The sequence below is a fragment of the Biomphalaria glabrata genome, chromosome 18, assembly GCF_947242115.1.
Source record: "Biomphalaria glabrata chromosome 18, xgBioGlab47.1, whole genome shotgun sequence".
Taxonomy (NCBI): domain Eukaryota; kingdom Metazoa; phylum Mollusca; class Gastropoda; family Planorbidae; genus Biomphalaria; species Biomphalaria glabrata.
The window spans coordinates 1910540-1921709 of record NC_074728.1 but is presented as its reverse complement, the minus strand read 5'-3'; the positions used below and the strand labels follow the sequence as shown (position 1 = coordinate 1921709).

The 11170-nt window shown below is 42.3% G+C and overlaps 2 protein-coding genes across 7 annotated transcripts in view; one reads left to right on the top strand and one right to left on the bottom strand.

Moving 5' to 3' along the window:
• The window catches only part of LOC106058646 (uncharacterized), a 155798-nt gene that overhangs the window by 60290 nt on the left and 84338 nt on the right, over positions 1 to 11170 (bottom strand). The window lies entirely within an intron of this gene.
• On the top strand, positions 1699 to 10828 carry LOC106064029 (uncharacterized). Of its 3 annotated transcripts, none has more exons than XM_056017257.1 (7): positions 1699 to 1819; positions 3186 to 3285; positions 4037 to 4189; positions 6474 to 6640; positions 8378 to 8514; positions 9772 to 9846; positions 10547 to 10828. In XM_056017257.1, the coding sequence occupies exons 2-7, from the start codon at positions 3210 to 3212 to the stop codon at positions 10695 to 10697; spliced, it is 759 nt and encodes a 252-aa protein (XP_055873232.1). In that variant the 5' UTR covers positions 1699 to 1819; positions 3186 to 3209; the 3' UTR covers positions 10698 to 10828. The 3 variants fall into 3 exon arrangements, with proteins under 3 accessions (XP_055873232.1, XP_055873234.1, XP_055873233.1); XM_056017259.1 differs by having other exon boundaries at positions 1713 to 1835; positions 3203 to 3285; XM_056017258.1 differs by having other exon boundaries at positions 1760 to 1835.

Sequence of the window (11170 nt, the reverse complement as noted above, 5' to 3'; positions counted from 1 at the left end):
ACGTGATATCACAGTGACCATTCTTGTACTTGATGAAGAAAACTAATATGAGGCTGACTTTAGAGACATAAAAGTTGGTCATAGGTTTTCGTAGCCACGTGAAGCACTGAACGTGCCCTTAATCTTCAGACAGGAAAACAAAGCCTTTTATTCTTGACGCTAATCCGACTATTTAGCAGACTATCGGGATGGGATTACCGCTGACCAGAGTTTGGTCCAGCAGCCCCAGTTTGAGAAACGTTGACGTGCCCCAGTGTGGCCATGAAGCAAGGAAAGTTAAACCAAAGAACTGAATTCTTGTTTCTCTCAGTCCACACACTGAGTGAGAGAGAGAGGGAGACAGACAGACAGACAGAGAAAAACAGTGAGAGAAAGAGAGAAAGAAAAAGTGTGTGTGTGTGTTAAGAGAGAAAAAAAATGAGAAAAAGAGAGAGAAAAAGAAATAAAGAAAAATGTGTTTGTGTATGTTAGAGAGAGAGAAAGAGAGAGAGAGAGAGAGCAAGAAAAAAGTGTGTGTGTGAGAGAGAGACAGAGAAAGAGTGAGAAAGAGAGAAAAGAAAAGTGAGAAAGAGAGAAAAGAAAAGTGAGAAAGAGAGAGAGAAAGTGTGTGAGATAGAGAAAGAATGTGTGTGTGTGTTTCCATTCTCTTAACCTAAAACTTGGTGCTTATTTTCTTGTCTTACAACATTGTCTATTCTCTTATCACTTTTACTTTGCCATTTCTCTGATCACTACGACTTTCACTATTGTGTTTCCTCCAACAAAGTCTTCCATTCTCTTTTTCCCTCCTCCTCAAACACACATCGGGATGCCCTCCTTATAAAATAAATTGAAGATACACACTGGAATAGACAGCATTCTCACTCATCCTCATCAAACTCCATGTGAGTGAGGCCTTGAGAGGCTCAAATCCTCTCTTGCAAAAGCCCTGGACAGAAACCCTGCTGTTTTGCGTAGTACATACATGTCAACATACAGGTCATCGTAAAGTAAAGTAGCAATTATCCATAAAACTCTGAGCCATAATCTTCAAATACAAAAAACAAAATTTAATCAAATACTCAGAAAGACACAAGGATAAGGGCACATTCCTCATTCCATATGTTAGGAGTTTGAGTTTAGGCACATCGGCACAATTTAGACCATGTCGTGCCCGTAATCCCTTAAGGATCACTCTCCCTTTACATAACAAGGGCTAAATTCTATACAGTTAAATCATTAAATCATATGCTAGGAAAAATGTGTACAAATACTCCTTCTTCCCTAGTGCTATTAGAGCATGGAATGGGTTGCCTGAGCTAGCCAGGAAAACCAGTGACTTGGCAGAATTTAGGTCATTGGTTAACACGCATGACTAAATGCATGACGCGTAGGACGTAATCTTCTTTTTTGAAGTAACGTCTGTATCATATAAGATAAAGCCACTGACGTCTGTATAATATAAGATAAGATAAGGCCGAGAATTTTCGGTTTCCCAGGCCTGTCGAGACGGAGGTCAGCGTTCTCATTAACGTTTAATTTAAGTTCTAATTACAACGAACTGACCCATCTGTACGGGAAACCAATGTCAACATGCTTGACGAATCCTTTGAAAAACAATACAAAAAAAAAAAAAAACAGCCAGCACAAAAACAGAAGACTATTTACACTAGTTTCTACCAGGGGCACGGGGCTTTCGGCTTTGATTTCCAAGCGCACCAGACAGCACCAGTGCAGAACTCAAGCAGCAACTGCTGGGAAAGTGCCACAAAAGACTAGTCCCGCAGAAACCTCGCCAGCTTAGGAGTGCACTGAGGATGTTGTCTGTGTCGGAACCTATGTAAGTCTCCGGTGCGGTAAGATGATAGCGTGACATAGTGATTTCAGAGCAATTGACTGGCTAATGATACCCAAGTCTGCTTTAGTAACGGGAATTACGCGTGGCGGAAATGCGTGGACTGTAGTTTATTCCAAATATTACATGTAACATTACATCTAGATCTAGAAGGTAGTTTTGATGTTGATGTAGATCTAGATCTAGAATCTAGTATGTGAATTCAATCTAGACCTAGATCTATACAATATACTAGATCTAGATCTCGTCTTATTCTAGTTTCTTAGCGATTCTCAATCTAGAACATCTAGACCTATACAATATATTAGATCTAGATCTCGTCTTATTCTAGGTTCTTACTCTTAGCGATTCTCAATCTAGAACATAAGGGATCTAGAGCTTAGCTTACATACTATGCATTATTATTCAAAGGTCATAACAAAAAACGCACGTCAGAAATGTATTATGGACCGTGTCCAGCGATATTTTACTGATTACCCAGAGAGCCCATTAATTGTAGTTTATTCTATTAGTTCCCTTAAGAAATAGCAATAACAAAGGAAGAGAGCTAGATCTAATAAATATAGATGCTTGTCGGCAGTCATATAATCACTATGGTTCATCTTATCATGGTAAGGGGAAAACCTGGGCATTAGCCAGCAGACCCCCCCCCCCCAAACCACATACACACACACACTTCGACAAAGCTGTTAAGGGAAAAAGAAGGGCAAATAACTGATACAGTTAGGAAGCAGCGGTATCACAGATTCTTCCAGAAAGTAGCAAGTTGAGTCTCAAGCTGCCTAACGGTCATCGGCTGCTAATTTTTCCCCGAGGGTTGACCCGAGACCATCTTTTGCTATCAAAGGCCTCAACACTGACCTGCAACGTCACCACATGTAGGTAGTTTAGACCGACAGCTCGTTACCACGTCGTACAGGCATTCGTAACGAATGGTCTCGGTTGACCTCGGACGATTGCCCTTGTGAAGCTTTAGCAGCAATGCTGCGGAGATTTGGATTCATTTCATTCTCCGAGGGTGGGCAGCGACGTGAAGTGTAAATGAGCGTTTAATTAGTCACATTGCTTAATTTAGTTTACTTGTAAATATTGTTTAGAGCTTTACTAAATAGTCTAGCCTGTATCATGTAGACCACGTCGCTTCACTAGCATGGTTGCCTTGCCGTGGGGAATGCGCGCTGAACTGTCGTTCGGTCAGATCGATGGTATCATTATTACTATTAAGAATGGCAACAGCAGAAAACCTGTACTATCTACAAGCTTTCTACCTTTAGAAATAGCAGCGTCTAATAAACTCAAACTGTAAGCAAACGAATGTCAATCCACTTGTATACTTTTCATGGCATTGCAGTCTCTTGACGTCCTCAGGCCTCGCATGAGAAGAATGACCAACTTTTCTCGAGTGCAAGACCAGGCTTCAAAGTGCATTGCCAAGTTGGAAGAGTTTTCAGGTAGTTTTCAAACTTACATAGTGGGAAAAATCTGGTCACGTTTGTGAACCTCGATAGGGCTAATCTTTTGCTGTAGTTGTTTCAATAGCTACCAGTTATAAATTATCACATATTTTGTTTTTTTTTACAATATAAATAAGACGGTATTCGATGCAGTAATTATCTACCTTCAATTTCACATCTTGCGACCTACAAGGTAGATGATGCAAAGCCCATCTGTGTCTATGGCCTACAGTTTACGAGGGTGTCGAGTGGCCACAGCACAACGACTAAACCGATGTCAGGTCTACGAGTTGGGGGTGGTTGTAGACGCGTCCTGAAAATCGTGTGGTGGTTGAGAGGTAGAGCGCTTAGTCTCCCCGGGGGGGGGGGATTTCAAATTTGGCCGAAACGACTAATGTAAAGTAAACAACAAAAAGAAGGTAATGTCCCCTTTCAGACTTTGCGATCTAAAGTCCACATGACGTTAAGGTCAACTGTCTCTTTGGCCAACGGTTAACGAGCAGGGTGTCACGTGGCCAGCACAACGACCATCTGCCTTTACTTTCCCCAACTTAAGTCAGGTACCCACTAAAATTGGGTGGACTCAGGGGAACCCTAAGAATCCCGAGATTCGAACCCAGGTTCAGTAACCAAGCGCTTAACCATTCAGCCAACGAGCCCCCTGAAACGGCTAATGTGATATGGCAAAATGTCTACACTTCAATGGCTTATTAAGCTGATCTAAATGAATGTTTCTACTCACGACCAGGTGTAGACAAAAGTATGATTGAAAATATTATGCAGTACGCCAAACAGCTGATTAGAGAGGAACATGGAGAAATAGACTCGTTTATTTTCATGTCCCAGATGGCCAAACAGTTTGAGATCTACTCTTCAACATTACTGATATCGATGTATGAAAGTAAGTCCCTTTGACTTGTACTGGTAGCTCGCCATTAGAATCACGTATAGGATCTTCGATAACTGCAAAGTTATGCGCCAAACATTGCATTGGTTGATTACTTTAGGCTTTAGAGAATCAGAGAGCTAGAGCTGCCACTTAAGGGTAAACATTGCATTCTCCTATTAATGTAGATAATCATAGATGTAGATCTACCAATCAAGGCCTAACATGGCATTGCTCTATTTCTTTAGACTTATGAGAATCAGAGAGCTAGATCTATCACTTAAGGCCCAGCATCGCCTTCTTTTATTAATGTAGATAATCATAGATTTAAATCTACCATTAAGGCCTAATATTGGATTGGTCTTTTAGTGTAGTTAATAATAATTATAATTATAATAATTGTAGCTTTTATATAGCGCTACTTTCATGTTTATAGCATGCACAAAGCGCTTTGGTCCAATCTCATTTGTGGACCAGTGGGGGGGAGGGGGTATCTAGGAGTTGCTTCCGTGCTGCCTTTAGGCGCTCAGTAAACACAACTCTGCTCGAGTCGGGTGTCGAACCTCGAGCCCCCTTCTAGGTAGCCAAGTCATCCAAGCTCAAGCGCACTTCGCCTCTCCACCACGCTTCCCACTAATCATAGATGTAGATTAACCAATGGCCGATTCCTTTAGAAAAAAAATAGATCATTGATGTAGATCTACTACGTGAAAACAAATATTATATTAAGATAAGCTTAGACTATCATCAATGTAGAGCTTCCAATTAAAGCCAATGCAATGATAATGGAGAAAACCATATGTTCGAATGACGTAACTACTTTTCGCGAGCTCCTCTACCCCCCCATTTTCTTTGAGTTCCGGTTCAAAGAATTTAAACTTTCGATAACAATGTCATTAGTACTTGAATTACTGATACAAATATTCTATAGGCGATCCACGATCCGAAGGGTTTATTGCGCCCTAGACGATAATAACTGAAGACCAGAGGGCGAATGAAAGATAGACCTAGGTCTACTGAAGTGCACAAGGCAATACTTGATGAGCTAGATAATCCTAGGTCTACTGAAGTGTATAAGGCGATACAGATAGACCTAGGTCTACTGAAGTGTATAAGGCGATACAAATAGACATAGGTCTACTGAATTGCACAGGGGGATACAGATAGACCTAGGTCTACTGAAGTGCACAGGGGGATACAGATAGACCTAAGTCTACTGAAGTGCACAGGGGGATACAGATAGACCTAGGTCTACTGAAGTGCACAGGGGGATACAGATAGAACTAGGTCTACTGAAGTGCACAGGGGGATACAGATGACCTAGGTCTGAAGTGCACAAGGTGATACAGATAGACCTAGGTCTACTGAAGTGCACAAGGGGATACAGATAGACCTAGGTCTACTGAAGTGCACAAGGTGATACAGATAGACCTAGGTCTACTGAAGTGATTTATGAAATGTGAACATATACATATGATATATAAGATTTTTACCAAATTATTAAATTTTTACTACCTTTACTATTTAACTGTGAATAGACCTTGTTTTTAATGAGTTAACTGTATGGAATTTAGCTCTTGTAAAAGAGAGTAATCCTTGAAAGATTAAGGGCACTGCATGGCCTAAATTTTGCCGATGTGCCAAAAACACAAACTCAAACTGAAGTGCACAAGGCAATACTTGATGAGCTCATGACACCAATACTTGAATGTACAATGTATCTCCCACATCTTGGTGATCGTCCAGCGAAAGAAGTACTTCAACACCACAGGGAGATAACTCAATTAGAAACAATTGCTGCTGATTCAAACTGTAACACCATTTCTATATATGAAACACATGCATATAGTTTGGTGTAAACTGGATTCAATATCATATTAGAATATTATCACATTGGAAATGTATTCAGACGTCTCCTAGTTCGCTTAAATATTATTTACCTATGACTGAATTATCTTACCTATGAAGATAATAACAAATCTAGCTTAGAGACTTGGTCTGGTTTATGATTAACTGTAGATACTATTGTTCAGTCTGTCTGTCTGTCTGTCTCTGACAATGCCTTCCCGTCGCTTCTTTTGTCTCCCTCCTTCCTTCTAGAAAGATCTTAGCGAGCCCTGTGGATCTCGTATTACGGTCAAACAATCTTAGCTTTTTTTTTGTAAGCACTGATCGGAAGGTCCTCACGGGGCCCAATTGCTATTCTGATCCTGTAGTACAACTGTTAGTAATTACCTATTACACTTTTAAATCTCACCTCGTACATTGAACTTAATGTGTATGCTGTCAACCTGGACAGGTATAAAAAGGCCCAAAGCTTCTGGCCTGAGCGTGGAAGATTTCTGCAAATGTCTTTGTGTTTTCCTGAGCGACCGGACGGACATCAAAGCAGAATTTGTGTTTCGTGTGTACGACAGCAACAAGGACGGAGTTTTAAGTAGATACGAGGTGCAGCAACTCTTAAAGGTAAACAATGGGCAGCAGCTCTTAAAGGTAAACAATGGGCAGCAGCTCTTAAAGGTAAACAATGGGCAGCAACTCTTAAAGGTAAACAATGGGCAGCAACTCTTAAAGGTAAACAATGGGCAGCAACTCTTAAAGGTAAACAATGGGCAGCAACTCTTAAAGGTAAACAATGGGCAGCAACTCTTAAAGGTAAACAATGGGCAGCAACTCTTAAAGGTAAACAATGGGCAGCAACTCTTAAAGGTAAACAATGGGCAGCAACTCTTAAAGGTAAACAATGGGCAGCAACTCTTAAAGGTAAACAATGGGCAGCAACTCTTAAAGGTAAACAATGGGCAGCAACTCTTAAAGGTAAACAATGGGCAGCAGCTATTAAAGGTAAACAATGGGCAGCAGCTATTAAAGGTAAACAATGGGCAGCAACTATTAAAGGTAAACAATGGGCAGCAACTATTAAAGGTAAACAATGGGCAGCAGCTATTAAAGGTAAACAATGGGCAGCAACTATTAAAGGTAAACAATGGGCAGCAGCTATTAAAGGTAAACAATGGGCAGCAACTATTAAAGGTAAACAATGGGCAGCAACTATTAAAGGTAACATGGGTGCAAGGCAGCAACTATTAAAGGTAAACAATGGGCAGCAACTATTAAAGGTAAACAATGGGCAGCAACTATTAAAGGTAAACCGGGTACAGGGCAGCAACTATTAAAGGTAAACAATGGGCAGCAACTATTAAAGGTAAACAGTGGGCAGAACTTCACACTTCTGTATCGGCCCGGTCTACTTTAAGTAACACACTTCACACTTCAGTATCGGCCCGATCTACTTTTAAGTTACGCACTTCACACTTCAGTATCGGCCCGGTCTACTTTTAAGTTACGCACTTCACACTTCAGTATCGGCCCGGTCTACTTTAAGTTCCGCACTTCACACTTCAGTATCGGCCCGGTGTACTTTTAGTTCCGCACTTCACACTTCATATCGGCCCGCGTCCTTCTCCCTTTGTTTTATAACTTCCAGATATTTCTTTTACTAGGATACTGTAGACTCTTAGATAATGTGTTTCAGCAGTTAAGAATGACAAACAAAATATATGGTTGGCGCCGGTCCCCTCCCTGGCCAATACGACAGACATGTGACAAAGGCAACAATCTATTGGTCTAAACAACCCACGGCCCAACGTTCTGGCCTAGTATGACAATGGACCTCATTCACCAGCCGTAAACAAACAACATTTAGCCACGTGGTGCTCTATCTCTTCTATATAATTTACGATCTCATGTTTAATTCATGATGGTTGTCACGTGACCGTTTGTTTCGTTGTTTTCTCAATAAGATCACGTGACTAAATGTTTGTTTACGATTGGTGAATGAGGTCCATTGCAACGGTTGCTGGGCTGTGATGTGGCCCGTGACGTACGTGTCTGACGGTGTAGTTGCCCCCCCCCCCCGGTCGTAAAAGGTTAGACGCCACTGTATCTGTCTCTAAAACCTGGCTGCAGTATTACGAGAATATTGACTTTAAGTTTCATCCCTGGCTGCGTAAATTTGGAAGACAACCCCGCGAGATGGCCGAGCACTAGGTGTGCCCAACCTGAATCCTCTGCGCTCTAAGCATAACGTATACAACCGTGAACCACTAGGTCTCATGAATATTCAGTTTGAGAACCGGAAATTGTATGGGCCGCACAATGTCCTAGTAGTGATAACACACACACGCGCAACTCTTTCCTCAGACCTGCATAGTCAACAAGGACAACAACGAACAGGACATGCACGACGACGTGGAGGAAGGTGTCCATGAGCTGAGCGAGATCGTGTCCAAAATGCTGAACGTGGACAATCAAGGCTTGATCCACATGGAACAGTTCAGGTAGGCAGCTGAGGAGTTGACAGTCAAGGCTTGATCCACATGGAACAGTTCAGGTAGGCAGCTGAGGTGTTGACAATCAAGGCTTGATCCATATGGAACAGTTCAGGTAGGGAGCTGAGGTGTTGACAATCAAGGCTTGATCCACATGGAACAGTTCAGGTAGGCAGCTTAGGTGTTGACAATCAAGGCTTGATCCATATGGAACAGTTCAGGTAGGCAGCTTAGGTGTTGACAATCAAGGCTTGATCCACATGGAACAGTTCAGGTAGGCAGCTGAGGTGTTGACAATCAAGGCTTGATCCACATGGAACAGTTCAGGTAGGCAGCTGAGGTGTTGACAATCAAGGCTTGATCCACATGGAACAGTTCAGGTAGGCAGCTTAGGTGTTGACAATCAAGGCTTGATCCACATGGAACAGTTCAGGTAGGCAGCTTAGGTGTTGACCTCCTCCCAATAGCTCCCATCCGCTCTCACTTCACGTTCCGTTTGGGTTGGGGAAAGTTGGGGGGTGATCTAGCAACAATGAATCATCGCCTGGGCCTAAGCTATAGATGTAATCGGAAGGCGGTCAATCACACGGCAACTCCACGAAGATGATGTATCGAAAAGAGCCCACCTACATCCCTTTGGCAAAGAAGCACCTCACAGGTTGTTGTTTTTGTTGGGTGGTGTGGGGGGGGGGGTCTTTTTTGTTTGTTATCTGGACTATTATTTCTTTGGCTGAGACCATTGCTGCCAAGCAATTCTTAATTAACTAATTATTAGCATGTCCAGCTACCACACCTATACACATTGATGTTAACATTTCCATCCACTTTGTGAGTACTGTGACTCTCGCCTCACCGTGGAACATATCCTCGTTGATTGCCCCAGATACCAGGATGTCAGGGAGAAATATTTTAGAACCACTAACTTAAAAGCACTATTTGATAATGTCGACCCTGGGAAGGTACTGGGCTTTATCCGTGAAGTGGGGTTGTCTACGAAGATCTGATTTATGAATTTGTGAACATGTACTATTTACATTAGATTTTTACCAAATAATTAAATGTTCACTACCTTTACTATTTTATTTTAACTGTGAATAGACCTTGATTTTAATGATATGACTGTATAGAATTTGGCCCTTGTTGTTTAGAGAGAGAGTAGTCCTTAAGAGACTGCAGGCACGACATGGCCTAAATTGTGCCGATGTGCCTAAAATCTAAATCAAATCAAATCAAATCCATCCTATTTCTTTCAACGTTCATTCACAGGAAAATGGCGAAAGCCAACTCCATGTACATTGAATTGCTAGGACGGTGCTTGCCTTCAGAGAAGTCATTACAAAGGTACGTTTAGTGTTTAGGTCTGGGCTTAGTACTTAGTTTGCATACACCATGCGCACACTGTGTTAGTGTTTCTGTCACGTTTAGTAGTCATCGTCAGAGTCCATTAGAGTGAGGGCCTGACAGGCTTAAATCCTCTCAGGGCAGAAACCCTGCTGTTGTACAAGGTCAGGCTTCTCAGACCTGTCGATACGGAAATCATCAAGTCTGGGGCAGCCGAAAAGAATATAGAACACAAGGTTTCTTCTTCCTCCACGCAGCGGGGGGGGGGGGGGGGTGACACAGTGAGCCCAAGTTTGATCTTAAGCGTGTGAACTACATGTCAGCGAAGACCAATCGTTGCAGACTGAGATTTGATTCAAGTCCAATAGGTCCTTGACATTAGCTGGAGAAAGTAAATACGGTTGGTCGTTGTGTTGGCTACATGACACCCTCGTTAACCGTCGATCCTAGAAATAGATGAGCTTTACGTTATAGGCCCCCGTAGATTATCGTTTTACCGATAGAAATAGATGAGCTTTACGTTATAGGCCCCCGTAGATTATCGTTTTACCGATAGAAATAGATGAGCTTTACGTTATAGGCCCCCGTAGATTATCGTTTTACCAATAGCTTGTTCAAAAGTAGAGTATCAAAGTGAAAATGACCTTGCAATGCAACTATTGAACTAGGTCCTAATGCCGCTGTGGTGTCTTGTTGCCAGGTTTATCGCCAGGCTGTCGGGCAAAACACCGTACGAGATCCGGGACGAGTTCAAGGACGAGACACTGGAGACACTGGATGGACTTAGGAAAGGGTCAGTCGTGGCGAAGAAAGAGACCACACTTTATCCCATCAACCTGGACATGCCCTAGGGCACGCGCAGGCACCACGGACCAAGGAAGATCCCAACGAACAGTATCATGACTAATAGAATCCTACCACATGTATCATGCTAAGTGTATCATATCTTCTGTAACAAATGAACAAAACACGCAAGTCTATTTATTTTAGTCTTGTCTTTTCTTTATGTTGAGTGATGGTTCTAACGTCATTACTAGCGCCCATCACCTACAGACTTTTTGAGGAGATATTTTTTGAGTTATAAAACACAATGGGGAGGCGCGGAGGCTGAGAGTGGCTTCCGAACGGAAGGTCCCGGGTTCAAATCCTGGTATCTTTTATTTCGGGGTCTCTAGGGGACCTCTGAGTCGACCCAGATGTAATGGGTACCCGACATTAGTTGGGCAAAAGTAAAGGAGGTTGGTCGTTGTGCTGGCCACATGACACCCTTGTTGACCGTGGGCCACACAAACAGATGACCTTTACATCGTTGGTCCTATAGACC

Coding starts and splice junctions, on each gene's coding strand:
- LOC106064029 (XM_056017257.1), top strand. CDS start 3,210: ATGAGAAGAATGACCAACTTTTCTCGAGTGCAAGACCAGGCTTCAAAG. Junction 3,286..4,036: donor CAAGTTGGAAGAGTTTTCAG/GTAGTTTTCAAA, acceptor ACTCACGACCAG/GTGTAGACAAAAGTATGATT. Junction 4,190..6,473: donor ACTGATATCGATGTATGAAA/GTAAGTCCCTTT, acceptor CAACCTGGACAG/GTATAAAAAGGCCCAAAGCT.